The 14,733-nt window shown below is 40.1% G+C and overlaps 1 protein-coding gene across 1 annotated transcript in view; it reads right to left on the bottom strand.

Moving 5' to 3' along the window:
• Positions 1-11,902, bottom strand: part of tub (TUB bipartite transcription factor) — a gene marked incomplete at its 5' end in the record, with an annotated part of 50,809 nt that extends 38,907 nt beyond the window's left edge. Inside the window, 3 exons of the mRNA XM_081389873.1 lie at positions 2,178-2,229; positions 9,909-10,017; positions 11,776-11,902. Of these exons, the coding sequence (XP_081245999.1) occupies positions 2,178-2,229; positions 9,909-10,017; positions 11,776-11,902 (288 nt within the window). The remainder of the gene's footprint in view (positions 1-2,177; positions 2,230-9,908; positions 10,018-11,775) is intronic.
• Between the last annotated feature and the right edge of the window lie 2,831 nt (positions 11,903-14,733).

Raw genomic sequence — 14,733 nt, forward strand, 5'->3', positions numbered from 1 at the left:
AGCTCGTTCTATTGGCTGTACCTTGTTGCTTGGGGAAACATGCCTTTGCACAGCGCGCACAGATCTCCATATTGATGTTCTAATAAAAAGTTGTTTATCTGCATACACATTGCCTAAACTCGTTCACCGTCTGTGCTCTCCTCTATTCTAAGGACTGATGCGGTGCCAAATAAGCATTTTCAGTATCATTGAAACAGATCGCTCGGAATATGTGCTCACACAGCACCTTAAAATTCATTGAAATGCAGTGGTCAAAGACTCCTGAAGCTATAGAGAGCACAAAGAGGCTGGCTAAGGTGATGCTCAACAATTTCAGGCTTGGCTCCTTCAAGGTTATTATGTAAAGCAGTCAGGCAATAAACATGGTAATTTGATCTCATGGTCTTGTGATGAGAGTAGGAGGTTCATTAAAGAGCAGCCGAGTGCTGTGGGCTAAACCTATTGGCTTGATTCGAAATTTGGACCAAATTATGCTTGTCTCCCTATCCAGCTTCAGGAACCACTGATGTTTACAGCAAAATAGCAGACAAACCGATGCAAAGTACCCTCGAGGAAATAACCACCAAACTCCCTCACTGCACGGAACATGGAGGCTTGCTTTCCTAATATTCGCACCTCATTAAAATCCTATCTCCCATCTACAGTCCACCTCCAGATATTTTGGACAGCTAAAGAGAGCAAGGATAATACAGACTAAGAATTCTGAGCTGTCAGTTTTCTCAGGAAAAAAAGCCATAAAGGTTGAGGCGGATGCTCTTTCTGTCTCCTCTAACACCCTAAATCTGTCCCAGCTCTGTAGTTCTGATACTCTGGGAATGCTTCACTGAATCTTTCTATATCTGTCTGGATTTTAGAGTAAACCCACTAAATCTGTATGAACAACCCTGATTTCAATACTGCTAGTTGCAAGCATTTCACAGTAGGTCACTGTTGCGGGTGGTTGCAGGAAGGCAGATGAAGATGAAGATTTATGAGAGTTTAATGAGGGTAATACAAATAATACTCAGACAGGCAAGGCAACACACACTAAATGTAACGTAGACCAAACAGAGAATCAATGTGAGGGATCAACTTATATACTGTAGAAAACACAAACTAGGATAATTAATAGAACACAGCTGAAACCAAGAACACAAATGAGGAGGAGCAGGAAAACTGAACAAAAGAAGACATTATGAGAATGAAAACAAACTAAAAGTCCATGATAATGACACTAACAGAACATAATGGTAACAGTCACAAGTTTTTAAATTATGTTGAATTATGAACTAAATCTCATGATAATTATGTTAAATTATGAAATTCAGTCCCTATAAAATGGGTCGCAACAGACTGTAGTAAAAATGTCCTTGAAGGATGTTCATATTCATTTTAATGTATATGCTACCATTTAAAAATTTGGGGCCAGTAGCATTTAACAAGGACATATTAAATTGACCAAAAGTGAGAGTGAGACTTTTATATTGTGACAAAAAATTAAATGGTGTTCTTTTGAATTTTGAACAACAACCATTTACAACATTGATAATACCGGTGTTAAAAGAAATGTTTTTATTTTATTTTTGAGCATCAAATCAGCATATTAGTATTAATATCTGAAGGATCATGTGACACTGAAGTTAAGACTTTAAAATACTTTCAACTTGAAAAAAAAGTATGCCTTATGCCACATTTTGTCTGAAAATCCTTTTTGAACAGATGTGTGGCAAATATGCTTGTGGCAAAGAATAACTAACAGTTATGATTAACTAACATGTACTGTCCAAAAACTTTGTGAAGCTTTCCAGGGAACCCACCTGTTCTCCTTAGAATCCAGAGTGTTTAATAACAAAGGATTATCAGATTATCAGAATACAAACCACAAGGCTAATGAACTCTTACTAACTGTAAGAATAACAATCTTGGCAAAGTTCTTCAAAGTTATCTGGGGCAAGTCTGCTGAAGTAACAGCACATAATGTAATATAAAGGGAGGGATGGCATATGGAATCTTATCAAAGGCATTTTCTTTAAACCGTCTTGAGAATATGTTTCTGTGATGTGATTCCTCAATGAATGGTTTCTCTCTCATTGTTCTACTTCTGCCTGTTTTTTCTTTTCATTCTTTTCAATTGATCTCATTTCCTTGAGCAGAGCCTTCTGTCCACAGTGCTGAAAATAAACCAAAGGAAGACTCACCTGTCTGTCCAGCTTCTGTTGTCGCAGGGTCGTCCCCTCATCATCCAAGGTGCTGCAGAAGGACAAAAACAAGATTCAACGGGGAAAGCTCACAAAAAAGATGTGCCACAGCAAGAGTAGTGCAGAGATACGATTCAAACAAGCTTTTGCGTACACAAAAATCCAGTCCACTATGTACAATTCCCAACTGTTCATGTCCTTCACTAAAGTCTGCTGCACAAAACATGGCATCAGTATTCAGTATTTAACTTATCTCATAGAGCATCATTAAAAGAGCTGATGTCTAGCGAATCCAATATAATCATATAAATAAATCAGCGATTTGGTCTCTATTTACTGGCCATTAAACCTAATATGGGCAGAAGAACAGTATGTAAATTGTACGTATGAACATTATTTTTTCAAAGGACACAGACAGTGCGCTGCTGTGTTGATCATGCCTCTTTGTCCTCTTTCAGGTCCTGTGAGGAGGGAGGTCATGTGAGGAGGGAGGAGAGGAGGGAGGCTCTGCCTGTCCCTCCTCTCGTTCCCTTTAGTCAGCTATGACACATTCACTCCAGATCCCCTTATGCATTTCTGCCGCCTGTTATTGCTCAGCCAAAAGCTGTGTTAATTAAATGGCAATGGAGGGCTTCCTCTGTGGCTGTGGTGGGTCATGCGGAGAGAAGAAGTGTGACAGATCAAGGGTGGTGTGGAAAAGGATTTGTGTTCTGTAATCTGTAATGCACAACCAGGGTGTAGCTTTCAACATGTGGTAGGAACATATGTTACAATCAGAATAGAGAGATGCACATGTAAGAATACTGTTTGGAAATCAAGAATTCTGCTATCTTTTATATCTGTTTTGATTTGGCTTCCCTCTGGATGTCATCAGACAATACAAAATATTTATAAAAGATTTACAGCAGTTTGAGTTCAGAACACCACAGGCATTTTACTCATTTTCTTGCTGACATTATAAAACACACACAAACATGCTAATTAGACGCTCTATTTTTACTTTCACTATAAAAAAAATATGTTCAAACACACAAATGTGAAGAATATGAAATCTATAAGGTCTTTGACAGCTAGTTTATTTACAGTTTTTCTCAGTCACTTTGGTGCATTTCTCACATCACTATTTACATTTGCACAACAGTTAATGCAGTTCTCAAAACAATTAGTACAAACTGCAAAACCTAGTTGATAACCTGCAAAAGCGTGTCACTTACTCAAAATGGATAGCCCATTCCTCTAAAGCAAGTATTCATGTCAATGAAAGTGTCAGTGTCATCAAGATGAAAAGTCCTGACACCATTGTTTATGAACAAGATAGTCAAATGGCTTTGTCATGTTTTCATTATGACAGTTTACTCTGTAAATGTTTTCCAATGCAAAAAAGTCAGATCTTGGTGACACTACCTGAAAATGCTCAAGACAGCACTATATTTGCACAGCCATTTGAAAAATACAGTAAAGTTACACATTACTGTATTTAGCGAGGTAACTGAGTACAAGACACTGAATATGAATGTTTCACATTTTTAATGCATATGCTCTTTGCAATTCTAATTTGTTCACAGCATTGTGCAACAGAAAAAATACACCCTTATTTACAACAAACATAAACTCCCTTTGGGTAGAGTTGTGCACAACTGTAAACAATATTGCAGTACATATTGGAACTGAACATACAACATACATAGTGCTGTAATCATTCATGCACATCCAGACTTTCCTCATCAATGAAAGCTGAGATTCACCTGAGAGTAATTGTTCAATTTAGGAGACATTTTCAGGAAAAAAAAGATTTAAAAAAAAAAATGTGTAAAATTTGTTCAACATTTTTGTATAACATTTTTGTATGTAATGACTAAAGCAATGAAATGAGGACTATTTTATATGGAATGACTATTCAGCATTCACAAGTATAGTTAATTTTGACTGACATGACATAAGCAAATGATAATGTTATAAAACAGCAGAGAGTTGTATGAAAGCATTTGATGCATGTCCAAAAGCCTTTGCAATTTGTTGGAAGGAATGAGAAACTGCTACTATGATGTGCACAAATGACTAAATGTTGTGGAGATTGAACTAACTGTTGTGCAAATGTAAATAGTGAAGTGAGAAATGCACCAAAGCGACTGAGAAAAACTGTAATACAGATTTTTTTTATTTTTTTTTATTGTATATTGGGGCAGTTGTTATTTTCACCCCAAGTAACATAAAAGGTATATAATAACAGTAGATGATAATAGTAGGAAATATATAGTACAAAAAACATATTATGTTGCGTTTTTGAGAAGACAATAGAATGACATTTAGAACAATAGATAGCTAGAATCAATGACATACAGACAAACTAGACAGACAGAGTGAGTGACAGACAGGCAGACTTACAGAAAGATACAAAAATAGTTAGAAGACCTATAGATAACGACAGAACGATAGATAGAATGGCAGAATGATAGGTACAACATTAGACAGAAACATAAATAGAACAACAGAATGACAGAAGGAGACAGACAGACAGACAGACAGACAGACAGACAGACAGACAGACAGACAGACAGACAGACAGACAGACAGACAGACAGACAGACAGACAGACAGACAGACAGACAGACAGACAGACAGACAGATAGATAGATAGATAGATAGATAGATAGATAGATAGATAGATAGATAGATAGATAGATAGATAGATAGATAGATAGATAGATAGATAGACATTTTGGAAAACAGTTTGGCTACGTTGGCTACTTTCAAACCAGTAGCATAACAACCAGCATGGAAATTCATGTTGCTCTGAGCTTGTCTTTTCAAGAGGATTATCTCTTTCTCCCTCTCTCACTCAGAAGGATCTTCCAGCGCCCAACTAAAAGTCTCTACTTTCCTATTTAAACCTGAGAAATTTCACTCTTTATAGACTGCCAACACTGACACCATTCTTATCACACACGCACATAGGCACGAAAATACATGCCCACGAGCAGACACTCATTCAGAAATACAGACACCTATTATTCAGTGCACTCACAAGCTGACAAACCGCAGGATACAGAAATAGTAATGCGTACTTGTACACATTCATGATCCCCCTCCCAAAGCTAAAATACATGCACACATGCACAAAGCATAGTGCCTAATGTCAGCAGTCAAGGGTGTCAGTTCCCATCAGATTGGCAGATAATGACATAAACAGAGCGCTTCTAATGAGGGTCAACAAGGGATGAGAGATAAATTGATATGTGCTGACAGCTGCCTACAATGTGCGGGAGAATTTCTCTCCCTCACCATCAAGCTTCACTGATGACAGTGACAATTCACTTTGTGTGTATATGCATGTGGGCGTTTCACTGTATGTGTGTACTGGAATCAGAAAGTAATGTTTGCCGATTTGTATTCTTTACTTTTACCTGTTAATTCTCAAACAAAACAAAGTACAAATGCACTACAGCAGGGTTTCCCAAAAGTGGTTCATTATAGTTGATAAAAAGCTAATTAAATTAAAATAAAAAAAGTGGCTGAACAATTAATCGAAATAAAACTAAATCAGTGATATAGCTTTGTGTGATTATCATACCAAAGGCTGCGATATAATTTAGGGCTGTCAAAAGATTAATCGCGATTAATCGCATCCAAAATAAAAGTTTGTGTTTACATAATATATGTGTGTGTACTCTGTATAATTATTTTGTATATATAAATACACACACATGCATGTATATATTTAAGAAATATTTGCATACATATACTGTATATATTTATATATAATTTATATTATATATAAATATAATTTTTTAATATATAAATTACACATTTTTCTTAAATATATACAAGCATGTGTGTGTATTTATATATACAAATTTAATTATACAGAGTACACACACATATATTATGTAAACACAAACTTTTATTTTGGATGCGATTAATCGCGATTAATCTTTTGACAGCCCTAAATTAAGTATTAAGTATAGTCTGTTGTGCTGCGTGTTTCAGAGTGAAAAGCAGCACTTACAAAACAGCGATGACCTGAAGGAATGTTCAGGCATTAAAGTGCCCCTAATGGTTTTTCGAATATGCCCTTCCATGCAGTGTGTAATATAGCTGTTTGTGAATGTAAACGTTCTGCAAAGTGGTAAAGTTGAAAGTGCACGATAAATAAAGTTATTGTCTCCCAAAAGAAAGAATCGACTCTGAACCGCCTATACGAGTCGTTTTTGTTTTGAATCCTACTGCATGACGGTTCTACGTCACAAGAAGATACATTTGCATAATGCCCGCCTATGTTGTACGTTGTCCGCCCGCGAACAACTTGGGATTCGCAAAACACTTGCTCGTGAAAGATGGGCTGTACCCAGTTTATTTGGACCAGCTTGCTCCTCAGAATCACAACTTGTAAGTATGAATAATTATATTGATGTATATATTTTCTACCAGGCGTTCAAAATACGTAGTTTTGTGTTTTATATTGTGTAATGCTCCGGTTAACCGGATAGCTCACGTTATTACTGTCTTACTGAAATACATCTGCTAAGCAGCTGTGGGCCACTATTACCTAAAATTGTCGAGTAATGCAGATTGTCTGTTGTTTTTACAACTTTAAGTAAAGATAAAAGATGGAGCAAGATTTGTATTACAAACGTTTATGTTACATCAGTCATTCACATTAGTGCTGGGCTAATGTATGCACCGTTATTGATACAGTTCCCGCATGTGCACCGCAATAAATTAGAAATAATTTGTTTGTTGATGGACATAAACTTGTTAATGCTGATGGTGAGGAATTACAGTTGCAACATCATAATGTACCTCAAACTAAGTAGTGTATCACTGAGAAATGTCCTGCTCAAGTCATCCTTGCGATGGAGGTTCGGGTTGAATAACTAGTTCTTCCAATGTTTCATCATCAGACTTGGATTGATATGGTAAAATTGACGTCATTGTTACTGTCTGTGTGTACAATCGCTGAGCTTTAGGAAGCCTCTTGACAGAGCTGAAGTTCAGTTGTGGTTATGTGTGTTTAGCTTCCGAAACACGCACTGTATGCGGTAGACCAATCACAACAGACTGGGCCATCTGGCCAATCAGAGCAGAGTTAGCTCGCAGGAGGGATTTAGATAGACTGAATCATCCGACAAATCGTTTGAGAATCATTGAAAAATGTGGAGATGTGCAATGTATAATATGAGAAAATTAAAGTGTTTTTTGACCTTTGACACATGTAAACCTTTTGTAGGAGACCTCCAAAACAAAATTAGGAAACTTTAAAATAGCATAAAGGGGGCACTCTAAGCAATCATTCTTGTCTTGTATTGCAGTAAAAATGTCTAAAATTCCTTAAAATAAGATTTACTTTAGAATCAAAATTACATAAGACAGAATCAGACAAGGCTTGTTTTCAGAGCTATATCTTAAATTAATTTAACTTTTCTTCTGCTAAATATCTTTCATGTTTCATGAAAAATAACCTCATACAGGTTTTGTGGGTAAGTGAAGACAAGGGTGGGAGATATACATTTAAGGAGTATGGATGCATTTACACAGCACTACAGCAGAGTTCAAATATGAAGACGGTCAATGAAACTTTCGAGGTAGTTTTAAAGACTTTTCTTTACTAATTTTTTTTTTCTCAGCACCACATCTTCCTGCATCTTTTTTTCTCAGTGCTTTCCACCTGCAATTAGACTCTTATTTTGATCTTCTCTTTTCACTACTATTTGCTGCAATTTACTAAGTGCATCACAGAACATAAAAAAAATTAAAACTCTACATTGATCAATTTAAGGCTCTTGACAATTGCCTTTGACTGTTAATTTGTTCAGTCTATACATGGACATTTTGACTGAGGAAAATTTTTAAACACCATCTATCCATTTATCTAATATAATAAAAAAAATGCTGCTGTTGTTTAGAGAACATTTTTCTGATCTGGACAAAATTCTTAGACTGTAGCAGTATGTGGACATTGTAAGGACTCTTTAAAAATGCATGTGTTCTTTATGTACGAGCATGCTAGCATGACAGCACTCAAATGGAAAACAGGCAATGGAACTTATCTTTCCATGCTTGTGGATAACAAGGTCCTTAACCTCCAGCGAGCTCTGTGTATATACAGTATGTGTGTGTGTCCATGTGTAGGGCCTGTGACCTAACAGAGCAGACTGGCCCTCAAATAAACTGGACAAGGCTGTGAAATTAGTGCGTGTGATGCAGAAGGTCCAACTGAGGCAACCTCAGCTCTGCCAGCACGACTTTTAAGCTCCATACATTTTTCATCGCAAGCCCCATCTGCAGGGGAGGAGATGTTCATCACACCAGGAAAAAAAATACCATGAAGGGCCCAACGGCCCTTCTGACTGAGGGAGAGATAAGAGAAGGACACATTTGCTGCTGCCTGCTCTCACTGCTACCACAAAGACAAAGATCCAGATCTTGCTGCATTACCAATCTGCCTGTAAGCAAGCCACTTAATAGCAGATCGCCCAACTGCTGCTCCTCTATTGACCCATTTTCTTTTTTGGATGGAAATCATTGCCTGAAATTCACATATGATCAATTCAAATGTTACTTTGCAGCTAACCACAACTCTAATGTACAATATGGAAGACACACAGTATTTAATCTATGAGATCACCTCGTTATTTATTTGGCAAGAGGAGGACTGGACCACCGACAAAGTTTTTTTCTCCATTTCTGTCACCTGATAGAACTTGGGTTCCTTGCCACTGTCACCTTTGGCTTGCTTGAGTCTGTGTTTCAAAGAATATTTAAAATAATATTCAAGAATATTATTGATTTGACTACACTGATACTATCAGATGAGAACAAAACTTGAACTGAATTGATCTGAATAAATGACAGTATCTTCATTTTAGAGCTGGTTTTCAGCATAATTTGAATGTGTCACATATTTGATAGTTTGCATCACTGATTCAGTTATTTTTCTGTTTATTAAGCTGCTTTGAAACAAAAAAAAATAAAGCACTATAATACATTTGAAATAAAGTGCTACAATAAATGAAGGTGACCTGACTTGCAAAGCTAATCTGTTCCTGATTCCTAACTGTTTAGCATAAATTCGAGTCACGAACCGCTCCGAGTATAACTTTCACAGGTTTCCATTTCTTCCAAATTACAGTAGTTATGACGCGAATGCAGCATAAGCTCGTTGTTTTGGTTCCGGAGGAATTGTTAAAGTTGGCTGCGGTCTCGGTGACTGACATCTGTCTAACTCATAGCATGAAACGCACCGATGACGGGTGATGTCTGCGTGAGCAGGGTGCATGGAGGTATGGAAATACATTCGCTGACAGGCAGCTAGGACATTGTATCATTGCATTCAGACTGTAATGCAATAATTTGATCAACATTTTATGGTCCTACGCCTTCCACATACGGCTACTTAACTTAGTAATTGTTATCAAGATGTGAAGCTGCTTTAATGGAGTTGCCAGATATGTTTCTATATTTAAAATAGATACAAATGAGACCAAAAAGTATATGTTGTCAATGGTGTCCAAACATCTTGTTCTGTGTTCCTTAGAAGAAAGAAAGTGTAGAGAGACATGAGAGTGAGTAAAGGACAGTATTTTGAAAAGGTTCAAATCATCCTCCTTTTAATCCCACTAATGCCTATGACAAATAAGTAAGAGCAACTGTATCATTTGAGGTTTTTTTTTCCAGGTTCAGATAAAACAAACGACTCATGTATGCATCTCTCAAAACAAGAATTTCCGTTACTGTTTCCTTGAGCTCATCCAGTGCCAAAGCTCGTTAGATTTCTTAAATCCATTCAGGTCACAATCACAGACCTCACACACAGGAAACTGGGGTGTGGGAGAGGGCAGATCTTCACAAACAAAACACACTCCCATAGAGACAGCCTAAGACCCTCCAGGGTATGTTGAGCGGTACCTTTAGCTCCCTGCAACAAGCGGCAAGTGCTCCCTGATGTAATCTTTCAAAGAAAGAGTGGAGGAAAGTAGGCTTGTAACTTACAGCAACCAAGAGCCAATAAGAGAGCAGAGGAGGCAGTGCAGCCATGACAATGAGGCAGCAGCAAGACTGCCTTCAACAGCAAACATAAACCAAAAGCATGGCTATGTTCCTATTGTTGATTTAAAAATCTGGCTTTCCCCTGTTGTTTAATTTCATGGAAACAGACACCAGTGATTTTGCCAAGAGATCTCTTATTTATTTGGTTTATAAAACATAGGAGGAAGAGACAATGGACCAAGCGAAGATCTAATTCAGCTTCTTAGTCATCTTTCCTACATTTCCATCTCTTCCTGATTTTCGGACAAACAGGGCTTGGTTTTTATACCACTGACCAGAAAAAACTACATCACTATAGCAACACATACATTCAGCAGAAGAACATATGGTTTCCATTAACATAGGAATGTATACCCTGCATATACATTTCAGTCTCCAACTCAGCACACACTCAAAGTCCCCCAAAGTGTCTCTTTCTCCCACATCTTCACAAAATACATTGTACAAATGATTGTGAATATATATAAAAAGTATAAAAGAGATACATAATACTACTGATTACGCATATTAATAAAAAGTAATAATAATACTAAAAACAACAGTAAATGATGAAATTTGAGTCTTCACTATATACAGTGATAATCACTGACCACCATACCGGATGGAAATAAAGACAGTCAGTAAAAATACAAAGCAAAATATATGCAAAGAATTTTTAATGATGAGATATTAGCCATATTAGGGAAAATATGGAATTAAAATAATACATATTAACATATTAAGATTTTTCTTTAAATATATTAATAATATTCAGCAAGCGTGCATTAAACGGATAAAAAGTAAAGAAGTTTACAGTGCTGTTAAATAAATGCTGTTCTTTTGAACTTTCTATTCATCAAATAATCCAGTTTTTCACAAAAATATCAAGCAGCAAAACTGTTTTCAACGTTAATGAAAATAAATATTTCTTGAGCACCAAATCCGCATATTAGACTGATTTCTGAAGGATCGTGTAACACTGAAGACTGAAGTGATGGATACATTTCATTTTAAAATATATTAAAATAGAGTAGTTACAATATTACTGTTTTAATGTATTTTTGATCAAATAAAAGCAGCAGCTATATTTATTATAATTTCTAAATTCATAAGCACACCTTTTTGGAAAATATACCACAATATAGTACAAAACATAACTAAAACGTTACCCATTCTAACTTATACTTCAAATTCTCACAATCTCAACGGAATTTCATCTATGCTAGCCAGCTAAATATCATTTTAGTCTCAAAATTGTTTCAAGAAGTTCTCAAAACATGTACAAGATTAACATAAACAGTCATAAGATAATGTATAGTGATAATGCACCAGTGACAGTTACGTCAACTGGCTCCGGTAGCCATCGGCCCATCTTTATCGTTGAGTCTTGTAATAGATATTATATCAGACCAGCCGATATAAACAAAAACCTCAGAAGCAACTACACAAACCCAAGAGTACAAGGACGAGAGAATCACCTTTGTCACCTTTGCAGCCCTGCCAGCATTATCCATTCATCATCCTCGATCCCCTATCACATTTATCTTCTCCAACCAAACACATGCAAGCTCACCGATAAACAGATGTACCTGTAAGGGATCCAGTCCGATGAGTGTTTGGAGCTCATATCTGAGCGTGTTGAAAGGGTTTCGAGTGTAGCGGTGTAGGACAGCAGCAGTGATGCCAACAACAGAGCCCATGCAGCCCAACCATCCCCTGCACTTCTGTCTCCACTATCTACAGATCTAGTGTCTCTTCCATTCACACAACCCCTGCCTGCAGCCTGCAACGGATCCTTTTCATCATGAGCCGGACTCAGCTGCCTTGCTGTGAATCCAGTTCCCTCGTCATGCGCAGTTTTCTTTCTGCTTGTTCACAATCCCTCGTGTTTTATTCTTCCGTTCACCTTCACTGCGTGTCTCTCGTCATCATCTTTTATGCTGCTCTATATACTGTGGCTCTCGCTCTCCTCAACTGTGCCTTGTACCGACTGCTTTATTCCCTCCCTTTTCTTTCTCTCTCTCTCTCTCACTCTTTCTCTCACTCTCATTTGCGCTCTATCTCTCTTTCAGAGCACTGTCATTATAACCTTACACACGGCCCTAAGAAGGAGAGAACATATAAGAGTGAATCCCTTTTGTCTAGCTGCTTTGATGTTTGTTGCGATGCTCCGCTGGTCTATCAACACACACACACACACACACACACACACACACACACACACACAGACTCTGGCTCTGAAAAGCGGGAGCCTCAAATGTGTTTTCTGAACCATGATTTATTCATCCCTTCATTCAGAGCTGGGCTCATTAACATGGGACAGAGCAGCGCAGCTGTAATTGTCTTTGATTTAACATGCTGAATCCAAACTCAGCACACCATTTTGTCTTTGTTTATTGGCTTTGCGCTTTGTTTTAGTCCCCTTGGTACTTCACTCAACTAAATGAGGGTATGACTTCATATACATATTTTAATATCAGCATCATCACGCAACGGCCTTCATTAGCTGCCGCCAAGAACAAAGGTATATGAACTCATCACTATTGTGTCACAGTGTCTGGTTTGTGTTCCCTGGGTGTCCACTGGAGGTCCTCTTCCCGCACGGTGTCCTACACTCTGTTACTACATTTCCCATGATCCTGTCTGTCACTGAGTGTTCATTGTGTTCAGCTGTTTCTCGTCACCTCGTTTAACACTTGTGTATATATACCTTGTCAGTTTCAGTGTTTGTCACGGAGTCCTTGTTTAATGTCCTCACACTTCTGTTCCTGTTTGCTGCCTGTTCCTGTTTTGGATTGACTTATTGGATTTTGACCATTTGCCTGAACTGATTGTGAGTACGGATTACCCCAATAAATTAACTGCACTTGGATCTCTCTCTTTTGTGTGTGATACGTGACAGAAGGACTCCGTCCCCTAAGAGATCCAGCATGATGGGGTTCCGTATCCTCCCTCCTGCCACGGAGAAAGAGAGGATGGGGCGTGTCCAGAACTTGATGAGCTTTCGTCAGCAGGGCCTGCCGGTGGGTTGCATAGCTCAGTCATTTTGGACGCTCTCGAGGGGAATGGGATACAATGAGGCAGCATTAAAAGACATTTTTAATACCTGTCTTGATGACCCATTGCCGGGGTGGGAAATGAAGGGTCTGGAAGTCTTGGACTTTTGGGGTTTTACCAAATACCTTGAGCATCGGAGTCAGTGGGATACAGCAGTCACGTCTGGGTCTCCTGAGAAGATGACCGACACACCTGAGCTGGTGAGTGGAACTCCCCCTAAGGCGGTGGGCTCGAGGCTACCGTCTTGCCATCGTAGGCGGAGAAGGAGGAGGAAGGTCACGTCTGTCGATCCAGAGACTGTTCAAGTCACGCCTGCCGAGCCTGTGTCTTCAGACAAGATGGCCGCCGCCGAGCCTGTTCACGTCACGCCTGCCGAGCCTGTGTCTTCGGACAAGATGGCCGCCGCCGAGCCTGTTCACGTCACGCCTGCCGAGCCTGTGTCTTCTGACAAGAAGGCCGCCGCCGAGCCTGTTCACGTCACGCCTGCCGAGCCTGTGTCCCCTGACAAGATGGCCGCCGTCGAGCCTGTGTCTGTTCCTGAGCCTGAGCCGGTGGTGTCTGTTCCTGAGCCTGAGCCGGTGGCGTCTGTTCCTGAGCCCTCAGTGACCGTGACACTGGCCATTATGGCCACAGCCATGTGGTGTGTGTGGGCTATGCATACACTTGAGCCGGTGGTGTCTGTTCCTGGGCCGGTGGTGCCTGTTCCTGTTCCTGAGCCGGTGGTGTCTGTTCCTGGGCCGGTGGTGTCTGTTCCTGTTCCTGAGCCGGTGGTGTCTGTTCCTGAGCTGGTGGTGTCTGTTCCTGGGCCGGTGGTGTCTGTTCCTGAGCCGGTGATGTCTGTTCCTGTTCCTGGGCCGGTGGTGTCTGTTCCTGGGCCGGTGGTGTCTGTTCCTGGGCCGGTGGTGCCAGTTCCAGTGCCCGAGCCGGTGGTGCCAGTTCCAGTGCCCAAGCCGATGGTGCCTGAGCCGGTGGTGCCAGTTCCAGTGCCCGAGCCGGTGGTGCCAGTTCCAGTGCCCGAGCCGGTGGTGCCAGTTCCAGTGCCCGAGCCGGTGGTGCCAGTTCCAGTGCCCGAGCCGGTGGTGCCAGTTCCAGTGCCCGAGCCGATGGTGCCCGAGTCGGTGGTGCCAGTTCCAGTGCCCGAGTCGGTGGTGCCAGTTCCAGTGCCCGAGCCGGTGGTGCCAGTTCCAGTGCCCGAGCCGGTGGTGCCAGTTCCAGTGCCCGAGCCGATGGTGCCAGTTCCAGTGCCTGAGTCGGTGGTGCCAGTTCCAGTGCCTGAGTCGGTGGTGCCAGTTCCAGTGCCTGAGTCGGTGGTGCCAGTTCCAGTGCCTGAGTCGGTGGTGCCAGTTCCAGTGCCTGAGTCGGTGGTGCCAGTTCCAGTGCCTGAGTCGGTGGTGCCAGTTCCAGTGCCATTTCCGGTGGTGCCAGTTCCAGTGCCATTTCCGGTGGTGCCAGTTCCGGTGGTGCCAGTTCCAGT

The sequence above is a fragment of the Scardinius erythrophthalmus genome (genome assembly GCF_964197995.2).
Source record: "Scardinius erythrophthalmus genome assembly, chromosome: 2".
Classification (NCBI taxonomy): domain Eukaryota; kingdom Metazoa; phylum Chordata; class Actinopteri; order Cypriniformes; family Leuciscidae; genus Scardinius; species Scardinius erythrophthalmus.